Source organism: Heterocephalus glaber, unplaced genomic scaffold (assembly GCF_053883595.1).
Source record: "Heterocephalus glaber isolate CG9 unplaced genomic scaffold, H.glaber_assembly_v1.0 deba00001805, whole genome shotgun sequence".
Lineage (NCBI taxonomy): Eukaryota > Metazoa > Chordata > Mammalia > Rodentia > Bathyergidae > Heterocephalus > Heterocephalus glaber.
Window position 1 is genome coordinate 944,542 of NW_028258480.1, and position 16,092 is coordinate 960,633.

The 16,092-nt window shown below is 39.1% G+C and overlaps 1 protein-coding gene across 1 annotated transcript; it reads left to right on the forward strand.

The window, feature by feature from the left end:
• Window positions 1-288: 288 nt before the first annotated feature.
• LOC101715810 (olfactory receptor 9G4) lies at window positions 289-1,286 on the forward strand. Its single transcript, XM_004869879.3, has one exon. The coding sequence runs from the start codon at window positions 316-318 to the stop codon at window positions 1,252-1,254; it is 939 nt and encodes a 312-aa protein (XP_004869936.1). The 5' UTR covers window positions 289-315; the 3' UTR covers window positions 1,255-1,286.
• The last annotated feature ends 14,806 nt before the right edge of the window (window positions 1,287-16,092 follow it).

A 16,092-nucleotide genomic window follows, 5' to 3' on the forward strand; every position in this document is an offset into this window, starting at 1 on the left:
GCCATTCACTGCTTAGGAATTGATTGGTGATATATCTGAGTTTTCTCATTCTCACCTGTTGATAAGAAGCTGGCCCGGAATTAAACAATTAATGCCTGAAAGCTCTAGTTTTAAAACCAAATTCTGATTCCAACTCCAATTGTCTTCCAAAGTTACAGATTGAAGTCCAATACTTCTACACAGTAAGGAGGAGGAGTCCATACACCTGCTCATAATTGTTAAGTTGGTGACATGTTGTTCACATTGTGTAATCAAAAGCATCATTGAGTTCTTTTTTCTTTGCCACAGGACAAACAGGATTTCCCCTTGGCAGACATGGACCTGGGAAATCACACGGCCCTGACGGAGTTCATCTTGTTGGGCATCTCAGCAGACCCACACTGGCAGCTAATCATGTTTGCAATATTTCTCATGCTCTATTTGGCAACCATGGCAGGAAACTTGACCCTGGTTGTCTTAATCCGGATTGACCCCCGGCTGCACACACCTATGTACTTTTTCATTGGCAGCCTGTCTTTTTTGGACTTCTGGTATACCTCCGTGTACACCCCCAAAATCCTGGCCAATTGTTTCTCTGAAGATAAACGCATTTCCTTGGCAGGGTGTGGGGCTCAGTTCTTCTTCTCCTGCTTTGCTGCTTATACTGAGTGCTATCTGTTATCAGCCATGGCCTACGACCGCTACATGGCAATTGGTAGCCCACTCCTGTATTCAGGTATCATGTCCACCACTCTCTGCACTGGCCTTATTGCTGGCTCCTACACAGGAGGGCTGCTGAATGCCATGGCCCACACTGCCAACACTTTCCGGCTGAGCTTCTGTGGTCAAAACATCATCGACCACTTTTTTTGTGATGTGCTACCTTTGGTCAAAATGTCCTGTATAGACACCCGCGTCTATGTGAAAATCCTTAACAGTCTGGTGGGCTTCACTGTCCTCTCCTGTCTTCTTGTCATCCTTATTTCCTATTTCAAAATCCTCCTGGCTATCCTGAGGATCCGCTCAGCTTCAGGAAGGCGCAAGGCTTTCTCCACCTGTGCTTCCCACCTGGTCTCTGTTACCCTATTCTACGGCTCCCTGCTGTTTGTGTACTCAAGGCCAAGTTCCAGCTACTCCCTGGAGAGGGACAAAGTGGCTGCTCTCTTCTACACCATCATCAACCCCCTGCTCAACCCTCTCATCTACAGTTTGAGAAACAAAGATGTCAAAGGAGCCTTCAGGAAAGTGATGCAGACCATACAACCACAAGCATGAAGGTCATCTTGTATACTTTATTGTGATTTGCCAAGTCCTGATTTATAGATGTTTGTATACATTTCTGTATTTCAATTAATTTTGACAAGTTGTTCTTGTAACAACAAAATATACACCAAACCACTCTTTCATCCTCATCATTGTTATTATTCTCTTGTGATATATGCTATTTAGACTTGGTGATACTGAGGTATTTTAAATTCTGCAATATGGTGCTTGCCTCATTGCAGTACTAGATTTTAGCAAAATTCATCCTCTTGGCTTTTCTGAGGTCTTGGAACAAGAAAGTATGGATTGAATGGTTCTCCTTCATATATTTGACTTTGATGGTTTGTGAGAAAATTATGTTGAATAAGTAAACGATGTGAAATAGGTAGATAGAGTACTGAAAATTTGCTTAAGGTTGTGCAAATATTAGTTTCAATGAAATGTATCCTCCAAATTTCTCCCTAAAGTTTGAATTGAACGAATACAATATATTTATGGAAACCTTGTACTTTCTACATTAACATAATGATTGGCAAAGTGTTTAAGAGTTGTTCAGATTTAAAGAAATAAAATCATTTTAAATTCACCATGAAAGATCTATTTTCAAATTCTTAGTAAATAGTGTTCTCTGCCACAGAGTGACACACCTAATATTACTTGCCTTGAAGGGACACCACAAGGGAAAAATCATGGCATAAATTGCAAAATAAATTGAAATAAACCAAAAAGCAAATAACCCAATGTATTCTAGACCTGATGTTTGTTTGACTCTACCAGATGAATTTATGTAGAAACAAAGAGCTCCATATTTATCATATGGCAGGAGTTAGTTGATATTGTATTTGATACTCTTCAATGCATTTCAATTTACAAACATAAATCACATTTTACAGTGGAGGAGTTTACAGCTCAGAGATTAAAACTCTGTCATTGAAATAAATAAAGTAGGAATGATGGTAGTCACTATTCCTTTGTGTTATATCTGAAATTCCTCATGTTTCTTCCCCTTGCCTTGGTTTTCTAATTTTCACTCTTTTTGATCAAAATCTATTTTCATTGCTTCTTACCTCAGCAGTGAGTATTTGACAAGAAGAATTGGGGTGACACCTACTACTGTCTACAATCCACATGATGTTACATTCGCTTCCTCATAATATTCATAACAGAAAGAAGAAATTGAATCAATTTTAGGGGTGAGAATCAAACAAAATGAGATCCTTAAGGATTTCGAAAACTATTTCATATTCTTCCTTTTTCCAAAATAAATCTGGATTCTGTTTCTCAAAAACGGTATTACTGTATGCATCCATGGGAGGGAGGAAGGAAAGAGGGGAAAGGAAAAATTACGAGAAGAGGGAAAAATGGAAAAAGAGACTTTGTAAATAGGGAAGGTTGCACAGGGAAAGGGGAAAAAATAAGCACCAATATACTTTATGTACATGTCCAAGCACTCAATGATGAAAAAGTATTGTATACCTAAAATATACCAATAAAAGAATTTAAGCAAAAAAATAACTCTGTTACTGCAAAATAGAAACTGTACTCTATATTTTACATTATAGTTTGATTATTAGAACATAATAAATGAACTAATAAAAGAAATAATCTTCCTGTTTCTAATTGATGAAAATTAATCTTTTCTTTTAAAGCATATTTTTTAAACCCAGCCTGCTAAATTCTTGAATCAGTCTAATGTCCCTAGCACTGCTCAGAGAAATTCAGGCTAATGTGGAGTTTAGATGAGTGCAGAGCTTGATTCCTCAACTGATATCAAGGGAGGGCATGTCAGTACTGAACCAGGAGATATGGCCAACACTCACCAGGTGTCTTGCCCACTTTATGCATGCAAGAAGTGTTTTCTGAGCCTCAGGTATGCATCACTCAGGAATGCTGAATGTTTTTGGGAGAATTTATGCATATTTTTTCTCACCAACTACTTCTTCACAACTGCATGCTGTCCTGGAACCTGGGATAGAGCAGTGAGGATGATAGACCTCACTTTCACTTAATGAAGCCTTTATTCTAGAGGGCAGAGATACATAGGAAAAAGAGTTCGGATATTTTCACTTAATGCTCAAAGTTAGTAGTAGAATAAAACTAGTTGATAAGACAAAGGTAAACTAGGAAATGAGTTGGCTCAATTATCTACTGTAACAAGAAAACGAATAGTGCTAGTAAGATGGACAAACACCTTTAAGAGACATTTTCAGAGAAAAGCACGTTAATGACCAGTAAGTATAAAAAACAGTTTGACAACACCAATCACCAGTGAAATATGAATTAAAAGCACAATGAAATATCCCATTATGCACTTTACAATGACTCTGATTTAGAAAATGAAAGTTAATCTTGGGGAAGGTGTAAAGGGAACATGTGTACACCACTGGAAGGAAAGTAAATTAGTGGAGCCATGTTGGAAAACAGTATGGAGGATTAGTTTAAAGATCAAAAATAGAACTATGATTCAGCAATTCTACTTCTGGTTATATATCCAAAAGGACTGAAATCATTATGCAGAAAAAGAAAACTTCAATCTGTGCTCATTGCAGCTTTACACACAATATCCAAGATATCTCCACAAACAAAGCATCCATGAGAGGGTGAATGGATGAAGAAATGCTATGTATACATGATAGTGTACTCCAAAGCTCTTAAAAACAAAAAAGTTATATCATTGGTGACAAACGGGTATCTGTGGAAGATATTATGATAAGTAAAAAAGGAATGCACAGGAAGTCAAATCCTGTGTGACCTCACTGATATGTGGAATGTAGAACTAATCAAAGCAGAATGTAGAATGGGAATGAGCACAGGCTGAGGTTGGGGTGGGTGGTGGGAAAAGACCACATATCGGTGAAAGGGTGCAGAGACTATGTAGACAGGGAGAGCAAATTCTGATGCTGTAATGCACAGCACATTGCCTGTAGTAAACAATAATATGCATTTCAAAATGGCTAAAGCACAGATTTGAAGTGTTCATTCTTACTACAAAGAAATGATAAAACAGGAGGTGCTGGATATAATAATTAGCCTAATTTAATTCATCTGTCATATACAAAATCCCACTGCATCCCATAATTATATGTAAGTATTTGTGGATTAAAATCAAAGAAAAACTAAATGGAAATACATTGGACAATGGGAGAAAAATTCCCTTTCCCTCTTCCCAGCTTCAAGTGGGCAAGCACTCAAGGCCCATGAGAAAGAAGTGAGAAGCACCCTGTGCTTTAGAAGGTGATAGGAAGATCTTCTCCCATCTCCACAGAGGAAGTGGTCGCCTCAGATGCTAGGCAGGGTCCGTTGCACACTTATTATAAATCCTAGTGTAGGTCTAGGTTGAGAAATCAGGATCAGATTTCAATGAAGGAGGCTGAAAATTACATGATAAGGTCATATAAAGATTTGATGCTTCTTTCCCCTACCTTATTGTTTACAGTCTTGAATTTCTAAAATCGAATTTGGAGTTATTTATCCCTGCAGCTGGCTCTGGAGTGTTCCATGTTCCATGCTTGGTGCCCAGGCAGGTGTCATTGGGAGGTGTTGGAAATTCTGAGGGATCGCGTTTAGTGGGAGATATTTGTGTCCCTAGAGATGTGGAGCCTATGGAGTCTCTCTCTCTCTTTCACTTCCTGTCCACGAGGTGAGGAGCCACGATCCACCGCTGCCATGCTGAAGCCCAAAGCAACAGGGCCAGACAAACATGGACTGAAACCTCTACAACTGTGAACCAAAGTAACCTTTCTCTCTTCATAACACAATTATCTCAAGTATTTGTCAGAGTAATAGAAACGTGAATTGTGAGAGTTCACTGTGGTGTCAACTTGAGTGGATTAAGAAACACCTATGGGATTAGTGGAGCTCAGTTCTGGGTGTGTCCAGATGACTGACTTGGAAACCACAAACTGAAGAGGGAAGACCCGCCCTGGGGCTCCAACCAATGGACCTGTAGCCTGGATGGAACAAGAAGGAAATGAGGAGGGAGTCTACCATCTTGTTTCTTCCTCACAGCTCTTGGGCTTAGTCTTCACTTTCGGATGTTCATCTCCAATTTCTTCAGGTTTCCAGCTCAGACTCTCCTGCTATCCACCACACACTCTTCAGTCTTCCAGTGCCAACCCTCTGGCTTTCTCACAGGGACTCGCAGCAGATATTATAGTGCTCTAGGCCTTTGATTTTGTACTGGTTTTCTGCTTTCACTCTACAATAAATGCTGCTTTCTGCTTTCAATCTACATAAATTATTTTGCTCAGTCTCTGCCTTTTCATATCTTTCCAAGTTGAGAGAAGATCCCACCAGCCTTAGGGCAACTGTTAGACTCAGTTGGAAAGAACCAACCAGAGACCGATATTACATCTACACAGGAGTTTATTACCGGCCGGGACCTGAGCCGAGGGTCAGACTTGAGCCCCGACTGGGGGGAGACAAACATGTTTTTTACACCTTTGAGGCCAACAGTTTCTAGGCCCCCTATAGGATAGAACTAGTAAAGCAAGCAAAAGGTACAGAAGCGGAATGTCCTGCTGTTAGACAATTGTAAAACAATAGTTGATTGTTATTTCTAAAGGGACCTTTCAAGGGGAGGAGGTTTCTAAGCATCCTCCTTCTGAGTTCATCTAAAGGACAGGCAGGGGGGTCAAGCAGCAGCAATATGGAGTCTGTCTTGCTAAGTAGGGTCCTTCAGCAACAATCACTTTTTGGGCGGAAATGGTGAACTATGTGCCTAACAGCATGATTAGATTTAAACACTTTCCACTAATCCAAATTTGCAGTAGTAATTCTTTTTCTCTCAGGAATAATTATATGTTATTGGGCTGGCTTAGTTTAAATGCACAGTTTTCCTTCTAGCACCTGTAGGAGCAGACTTACATAATGCCCATGCATAAATTATTATTCTGGTACCTAAATTCCCCTGTTTATATTTTTTAAATTCTTTTATTGGTACATTATAGGTATACAACACTTACATTTATCACTGGGTGCTTGTACCTGTACATGATATATCTTGGTTCTTATTTTTCCCCCATTACCTGTGCACCCTTCACCCCCTCCACCCTTCCATGTTTACATATATTTTGTTTCCATTTTTCATCTTTTCTCATAATTTTTCCTTTCCCTTCTTTCCCTTCCCCTTCCCCTCCCACCACCCCTACCCCTTTGGACCTTTTCTTCCTATTTCAAATTATCAATTATTTGTTTTAATCATTGTTAATCCTTATTTACCTTTTCAGTTTCTCACACTAGAGAAACTATTTGGTATTAACACATGTGTATCCTATTTATTTCACTTAAGAGTATGGCATCTGAACCCCTGTATCAGAAGGCACCCTCACCAACTACCTAAGATGGAGTCCTTTCCTATCTTTCCTCTAACTTTCCAAATAAAACTGTTTCTCTGCAAAAAAAAAAAAAAAATAGTATGGCTTCAATATGCATCCATTTAGCTATAAATGTCTCTAGTTTCTCATCCTTTATGGCTGAGTAGTACTCCATTTTATTGAAAAAACACATCTTCAGGGTTGGAGATTTAGCTCAGTGGTTTTGCTGTCTGCTGTGCAAGTGCAAGGACCTGAGTTCCATACCCAGTACAAAAAAAAGAAAAGAAAAAACCACATCTTCCTTATCCAGTCTCCAGTTGATGGGCGCTTGGGCTGCTTCCAAGTTTTAGCTATCACAAACTGCACTGCTATGAGCATGGGCACACATATATCACTGTGTTATGATTCTTTTAATTCTCTGGGGAAGATACCCAGCAGGCGAATAGCTGGGTCAAATGGGACTTCCAGCCCTAGTTCTTTGAGGTATCTCCATACTGATTTCCACATGGTTGCACCAGTCTGCATTCCCACCAACAATGGAGAAGGGTTCCTTTCTCCCTACACCCCTGCCAGCATTTGTTATTCGTTGATTTCTTGGTAGCAGCCACTCTTTCTGGGGTGAGGTGGAATCTCAGCGTTGTTTGCATCTGCATCTCTCAAATGAATGACGAGTGATGTTGAACATTATCTCATATATTTATTTGCTGCTTTTACTTCTTTGTCTCAGAAATGTCTGTTCATTTCAGATGTCCATTTGTGAATTGGGTCTTTATATTTGGGGGGTCTGATTTCTTTCAAATCTTTATATATTCTCAATAGGAGACCTTTGTCTGAGGTACAGCTGCTAAAAATATTTTTCCACATTGTAGGTTGTCTGTTAGCTCTGTTGGTGGTTTCTTTTGCAGTGCAGAAGCTTTTTAATAAGATGAGATCCCAGTTGTTGATTCTTTGTGCTAGTTCCCATGCTACTAAGGTTTTGTTCATAAAGTCTTTTCCTATCCCACTGTCTTCAAGAGTTCTACCTAACTTATCTTCCAGCAAGTTTAGTGTTTCTGTCTTAATATTTAGATCTTTAATCCACTTTGATCTTAGTTTAGTGCATGGTGATAGGTATGGGTCTAGTTTTAATCTTTGGCAGGTTGAAATCCAGTTTTTACAACACCATTTATTAAATAGGCTATCTTACCTCCAGGGAGGGTTGTTGGCTCCTTTGTCAAAGATGAGGTGGCTGAGTATGTCTGAAGTTGTTTCTGCATCTTCTAATCTAATCCACTGATCCTCAGGTCTGTTTCTTTGACAGTACCATGCTGTTTTTATCACAGTAGCTTTGTAGTATAGTTTCAAGTTGGGGATTGTGATATTCCCAGCCATGTCTCTGTTGCTTAGAATTGCTTTAGCTATTATAGGTCTCTTCTGGTTCCAAATCAATTTTTGTATAGTTTTCTCTAGTTCTGTGAAGTATATTGTTGGAATTTCAATCAGCATTACATTAAATCTATATAGTAATTTTGGAAGTATGGCCATTGTCACCATATTGGTTCTTCCTACACAAGAACAAGGGGTGTCTTTCCATTTTCTTATACCCTCCTCGATCTCTTTTTTCAGAGTGCTGTAGTTTTCAGTGTAGAGGTCTTTTGCTTCCTTTGTTAGATTGATTCCTAGATATTTCATTTTTTGGATGCTGTTGTAGAAGGAATTGTTCCCTGAATTTCTCTCTCAATGAGTCTGCTATATGTGTATAAGAAGGCTATTGTTTTTTGAATGTTGACCTTCTATCCAGTTACTCCTCTGAATTTGTCAATTAGGTCTAAAAGACTTTTGATTGAGTTTTTTGAGTCTTCTATGTAAAGTATCATATCATCAGCAAATAATGACAGTTTCACTTCTTCCTTTCCTAGCTTTATTCCTTTTGTTTCTTTCTCTTTTCTAATTGCTGTGGCTAATGTTTCCAGAACTATATTGAACAGGAATGGTGATAGTGGGCATCCTTGTCTTGTTCCTGATTTTAGCATGAAAGTTTTCAGTTTTTGACCATTTAGTATGATCTTCGCTGTTTGTTTTTCATAAATAGCCTTAATCAGGTTGAGATAAAGGCCTTCTGTTCCAATTTTCTGGAGCATTTTTATCATGAATGGGTGTTGGATTTTGTCAAATGCCTTTTCTGCATCTATTGAGATAATCATATAGTTTTTGTCCTTGACTCTGTTATTATAGTGTATTACATTTATTAATTTACGAATGTTGAACCATCCTTGCATTCCTGGGATAAATTCAACTTGGTCAGGGTGTATGATCTTCCGGGTGACCCTCTGTATTCTACTTGCCAGGATCTTGTTGAGGATTTTTCCATCTATGTTCATTACAGAGAATGGTCTGTAGTTCTCTTTTTGGGTTGGGTCTTCCCCTCGTCTTGGAAACAAAGTAACACTTGCTTTCAGGAATGAATTTGGGACACTTGCTTCCATTTCAATTTCCTTGATGAGTTTTAAGAATAATGGCAATAGTTCTTCTTTAAATGTCTTGTAGAATTCAGGATTGAAGCCATCAGGACCTGGGCTTTGCTTTGTTGGTAAATTTTTTATTACATTTTCAATTTCACTCATTGTAATTGGGGTGTTTAGAATTTCTATATCTTCTTCATTTAACTTTGGAAATTCATATGTATCGAGGAATCTGTCCATTTCTTCTGTGTTTCCCATTTTATTAGAGTACAGGTTCTCAAAGTAGGTATTGATGATCCTCTGGATTTCTGCTGAGTCTGTTGTGACTTCACCTTTTTCATTCTTAATTGCATGTATTTGAGCCTTTTCTTTCCTTTTATTGATAAGGTTGGCTAAAGGTTTATCAATTTTATTTATTTTTTTAAAAAACCAACTCTTTGATTAATTAATTTCTTGTATCATTCTCTTAGTCTCCATTGCATTGATTTCTGCTCTTATCTTTATAATTTTCTTTCTTGTATGAGCTTTGGGTTTGTCCTGCTCTTCTTTTTCTAGGAGCTTGAGGTTCTGCATTAAGTTATTTAACTGAGTTCTCTCTGTTTTCCTAATATGGGCATTCACTGCTATGAATTTCCCATGTAGAACTGCTTTCATTATGTCACATAGATGCCTGTATGCTGCACGGGCATTATCATTTACTTGTAGAAACTGTCTAATTTATTCTTTAATTTCCTCTGTGACCCATTGGTTGTTCAGGAGGGTATTATTCAATTTCCATGTGTTTGTGGGAGTTTTGTGGTTTCTTATGTTATTGACCTCCAATTTTATTGCACTATGGTCTGATAATATACAGGGGATAACTTCAATTCTTTTACAATTTCTTAGACATATCCTATGAGCTAGCATGTGATCTATTTTGGAGAATGACCTGTGAGCAACTGAAAAGAATGTGTATTCTGATTTTGTGGGGTGGAACACTTTATAAACATCTGTTAAGTTCATTTGTTCAAGAGTTCAATTGAGTTCTAGTATTTCATTACTTATTTTTTGTCTAGATGATCTGTCTATTTGTGCAGTGGGGTATTGAGGTCCCCCACTACAATTGTATTAGTGCTTATTTGGTTTTTCATGTCCATTAATATTTGTTTTGTATAGTTGGGGGCATTCGTATTTGATGCATATATATTTAGGATTGTCATCTCTTCCTCTTGGATTGTTCCCTTCACAAGGATGTAGTGACCATCTTTGTCTCTCTTAATTAGTTTTGGTTTGAAATATATTTTGTCTGCAGATAAGGTAGCTATGCCTGCTTTTTTATGGGTTCCTGTCATGTGGAGAACTGTTTTCCATCCTTTTACTTTCAGTCTATGAATTTCCTTTTGAGTTAGGTGTGTTTCTTGAATACAGCATATTGCTGGATTTTGCTTCTTAATCTATTCTGTCAGTCTATTTCTTTTAATTGGTGAATTGAGGCGATTGACATTGATAGTTATAATTGATAGATATTGACTCATCCTTGTCATGATGTTTTACCATTGTTGGCTCTTTTATTTCTTATTTTTCCCCCTTTCCCTTTAGTGTATTGCCTTGCCTGTTGGCTTCCCTCTGTTGGGCCTTATGGAGCTGTAACCTTCAATGTCTTTTTCTAGGATATTGCTTAGAATATTTGGAGTGCTGGTTTTGTGCTCATGAAATTTCTCAGATGTTTTTGTCGTGGAAGTGTCTAATTTCCTCATTGATTTTGAAAGATAATTTTGCAGGATACAACAGTCTAGGTTGGAAGTTATTTTCCTTTAGGGCTTGAAATACTTCACTCCAGGCTCTCCTTGATTTGAGGGTTTGTGTTGAGAAGTTTGCCATTATTCTGATGGGCTTTCCTTTATAGGTGATGTTTTTTCTTTTCTCTAACGGCTTGCAGGATTTTTTTCTTCTGTTGGTTTTCTGGGATCTTGACTATTATACATCTAGGTGTAGATTTTTTTTGATCATGGATAGTTGGAGTTCTATAAGCCTCATTTATCTATATGTACAATTCTCCACCTCTGTCTGGGAAGTTTTCTATTATTACTTCTATGAACAGTTTTTTTATGTCAATTTTACTTTCTCCTGTTTTTTCATAGACTACTGTCAGTCTTATGTTTTTCTTCTTTGCATCATCTAGTAGCTGCTGGGTTGATTTCTCATGGACCCTTACTATTTTTAAGAAATCTCTGTTTTCGTGGTCCTTCACTGCAATCCTGTCTTCTACATCTGATATTCTATCTTCAGATTCCCTTAATATGCTCTGCATGCTTTCAATGGAGTTTTTAATCTCCTGAATATCTGTTTGAAGCTGTTTCAAGGATTCCACTTCTTTCTTAGGTTGGCTGATCATGGTTTCCATTTCTTTCTTATGCTGGGCATTCATGACTTCCAGCATATTTCTGATCTCATGTATTTTTTTATCTGTTTCTGTTCTAGAGGCTCTAATCATGTCTTTCATTCTGATCACCATTTCTGTAGTTATCTGGGAGATTATTTCTGCTTTGAATTTTTCTAGAGCCTCATCCATCTGTTTTGTTACTTCCTGTGCTCTCAGTTCAGAGTTTGCAGGTGGTTGATTATGGGATTTTTCCACCTCGTTTCCCCCAGAATTTGCCTTTTGTGGGGTGGAAGTCTCAGTTTGTGCCTTACTTAAGTGTCTTCTCATTTTTGTTTTTGGTACTGTCCTTGGTTTAGTTCCTGGGTTGATACTTTGAAGTTGCTTATTGTAAGTATCTTTGTTGATGTATTTAGAAACACAGAATGATTGCTTCTCAGAGGGAATATATATATATTCCCTGAATATATATAATATATGATATATATCATATATCATATATATATCAGAGAATATATATGTATTCTCTGATATATATATATTCCCTCTGAGTATATATATATATTCTCCAGATATGGCTGGTCTTTATGCTTTGAGTCTCTAATGGCTCTGAGGCTGTCTCATTTTCATTATACCAGGAAGGTCAACTGATTACATCAATCACAACACCTTAGCCCAAGTGGTACAATCAGCAACACAATAACATCAAGTACCTCTTAGACAATGACAATTTGTTGTAGTTATTAATCTATCACCTTTTACTGTGTGAATTAAATCAAAATCAAGGACCAACCCCACATATGTTTATAGTGAATAAACTCTTCAATATAGCAGCTTTACCCTTTGGGATGGGGAGTTAGAAGGAGTTGAGGAGGGAGGGATAGATAGGTAGAAGGATAGGGGAAGGTTAGCAGTGAGGCCAGAGGACACAGGTGAGAGAAGGAAAAAAAAGAATAAAACAAAAATAAAGAAGAAATATGAATTAGGGCCAGAAAAGGGACACAAAGGGAAATGAAGAACAATGTAGGATAACAAGGGAGTGAGAGAGAGAAAGAAAAGAGAAAAGAAAGAAAAAAGAAAAATAAAAATTTTAAGAGTAGAAAAAGAAGGAAAAAAATTTAAAATAAGAGCAAAAAAACATAATGATAATTTTGAAAATAACAAATAAAAGATAAAAATGAAGAGACTCCTTCAGGGTATGTCTCTGCTGTCAAAATAGACAACATGGGCAGCAGTATACAGTTATAAGTCAATGAGTCTCAGTAAGCCAGTCACAGACCCGTGAGATTCAGGGAGATTTCTGGCTGTAAGTCTCAAGTTGAGCTCCCTGTACTCCAGCAGGGATAAACTGTGCAAGGTTCTATTGCAGGTTCCAGATGCCTTTCCCCTGAAGACAGTCCAGGTTCTGATGGCAGGTGATGATCCCTCCAACTTACCAAGTACAGGGCTCTGGTGTACCTTTAGTGCAGAGATTCTCTTCACTTTACCCAAGGGCTTCAGTTATCATCAGGGAGCCTGAGAGAAGCAGGCCCTCTCTCTCTTGTCCACTTCTGCAGCTCAGGACAATGGCCTTTATGTCCTCCTGTGCCACTGTAGTGTGGAACCAGGTAGCTGCACAGCCAAGAGGCCAGAGATGGGGCGGGGGCAGGGGTGCTCTGTTGTTGCAGGTGCCTGCGTGGCTCCATGTGTGGCTGATGGGCTTGCCTGGGGGGTCCTTACCAGCTCCTGGTCTCAAGTAGAGGTAGTCAGCAGGACAGAGCTAGGCTCAGTCAGTCCTGGGAGCTCTGCCCACACGGCTCTGCCCATCCGGCTCCATGGGCAGCTGGTTGGCATTCCCAGGGGGTCCTTTCTCCTGTTTATGATTCATCTACCACACAGCTGTTTTGCTAACTCTCAAAGTTTTTATCTAATATCATTATGCTGGCTATATTGTAAAGTGATCTTGGTGGTTTATTTTCTGTATGAGTGACACATGCAGATCTCCATAGGTGATTTTAATATTCATTATTGCAAGGAATACGAAGAAAGACAAAGTGTGGGTCCATAAATTCATATTTACATACAGTGCCAAAGAGTCTCCTTAGGGAATGATCAGCCTTGGAGAAAAGGGAATCTAATTGAGCAGAACAGATGTGAGGGAAAGATGCAGCCTGCTTAAGTTGTTAAGATGGACTTTGCTTGGACTTTATGCAGGTTCATACCTGAGTTCTGCAAAGAAATGAAGGAAATATATTGTGAAAGGCAAAAGAGTACTTCTCTGAGTCTCAGGAAAAGCCCCTGGGCCCCTCTGCACTGGGACTTACACAGAGTGTACCACCACTGAGACATTTACAGAGCATGGCCTCCATCCAATTAGCTGGTGCTCATGCTCCTAAACAAGCTCTCAGTAAAGGAATGAGTAATGGAAAGCCAGAGACAGAGAAACTCATGGAGCACATTAGGATTGCCAGAGACAGCACATTCAATGATAAAGCTTAGAGCAGCTCCTGGCAAGAAAGTCAGGGCTCAGGTCAGAAGCCATTACCATGAGTGTCAGAAATGAAGACCAAGGTCTGTGTCTCCTGATTGTTCTTCAACATACGAAGGACTCTCTTATGAAAGGCGAGAGCTACTAAAACCTGACCCATGGGAGCTGGTCCACTTCTTCTCTAGGTAGAAATTCAATCAGAGAAAGATTACTTTTTGTTGTTTAATCGTGACTCTATGAGAAATCTCTAGCCTCTCCCAACCTCAGACTCACATGGTAACTTCCCTCTCCCACCCCGAAGGTTGACACATTTAATGTATTTCTGATTAGAAGATATCTTGTTTGGTCCCCTAGATAACAAGACCTAAAAAGATGGAGGCTTTTTCTTGGCTTTATTGGCCCAAGTAAAAATATTTCTGCCCTATCACAGCACTCAGCTTAGTATCTCTTGCCTAGTAAAGCGCCAGTTGGCAACTATTTTTGCATTATGGAATTAATTGATATGCAAATATATTATCATCTCCACAAGATTTTCTTACAGTAAAGTATAGTCCTTACAATATCTTCTTTATTTCTATGTGTGCATATTAGAAATATTATATATATACATATATTCATACATATATATGTATAGAGAGACAGAGAAAGAGAGAGAGATGAAAGTGCTCTACATGAAAATGCAGAAAACTCTTAGGGATGGAGGCTGGTGGAGAGGGAGGAGGAGATCTGGTCTACATTTCATCCCATTCTTCACTGGAACTCAATAACCTGCCATTGTGTACATGAACAAAATTGTTGGATTTCCTCCTAAACAAGCCCCATAGAAATTAACTTGGCAAGGTAAGTATAAAAAAGAAAATTAATGAGTTCAAAGCCTCAAAGATATCAGAAGATAAAAGGCACCCGCACCCCATGGAGGAGGCCAAACTTTGTACCCATGGTGGGGTACCCAGGGCTGTGGGGTTCTCCCAGGTCTCCAGCCTGTCAGATGACATTGCAGATCTGGAATTGCCACCTCTGTGAGTAATCTCTCTTTGCAAAAGGATCTATACATAAATGTGTCAACTCACATTGATAAAAGATTTGACTGATTTGTTATTTCCTAAAATTAGGAACAAGTAAGCAAAATTAGAAATATTTCCCTATGATTCATAACTAGGTGACATTCATCATTTTCTGTTTTTCAACAGAACATCTTGATCATGTTTACATGTATGGCCCTCACCAGAAACATGAGCACAGGTACAGCCAAGCAAGTTCCAGTGCTCTGCAGAGTAGGGAGACTCTTGACTCAGATGCCCAGTCTCTTACTGCATTCTCTTTAACCTTAACTATCTCCTTTCAATATAATCTCATCAGGGTTGGTCTTCAACAAACTAATCGCGGGCATGATTTAGCAATTTAGTTCATAGCAAGTGTCTACCTCAAAATCTTTATGATGAGTGACAATAACTTATCCCCTAAAATCCATATAGTGCCTTACTTATGATGCAAATGTTTTCTTCCTTTTTCTCCATTCCAACTCATTACTAGTAATTTTATTCTTAGGAAATAAGTCTCAGCCTGATCATTGCATTTTGGACCTGCTTGAGTTTCCCCAAAATGACCTAGACCTCGAAGTGCTCCTGTGGAAGTGTAACATAGAGGGGGAGCTTGACAATGGTGGTCTGCAGTCCAGAGCTCCATCCTAGAACTGAAGTGTTGGAGGTGAGATCCATGAGCCAAGGCCAGGTGCAGAAGTCAGTATGAGAGCTCCATAGAGTGACCACAAGGAGCAGTGCATGCTGTGCTGTCCTCCTGACCTACAGAACCTTTTGCCACACACCTCAAGTCTCAAGCATATGAATACTGGTCAAGGATTGGCTCTGATTTGATATGCACCCAGGACACATTTTAATGTAGTGACAGCTAGGGAAACAATGGTCCTGAAAAGAACTTCATTACCCGCAGTTCCCCAGAGAAAATACACTATGCAAGACTAGTAAGAGAAGGGGCCCAAATCCCCAGTCTTTCTGTGGTTTCTGTGTGAGGGAATGGGCTTGGCAGGGTAGGTAAACAGGAGCAGGTGTTGAGTTGGGCAGGCTGATTCCTCTCCAAAGGCGCTAGGCCATAGGGGTGACTCTCCCTGTCAGGTCCCTGGCCCTGGGTGATACAGGCAGGGGACACATTGGTGTGGTGAGGGTGAGGCTTAGCTGAAGTAAGACACTGGAGATTCTGGCTTTGGACTTGTTAGACTGACTGTGAAAAGTGGTATCTGGCTAGGTGCAA

Coding starts and splice junctions, on each gene's coding strand:
- LOC101715810 (XM_004869879.3), top strand. CDS start 316: ATGGACCTGGGAAATCACACGGCCCTGACGGAGTTCATCTTGTTGGGC.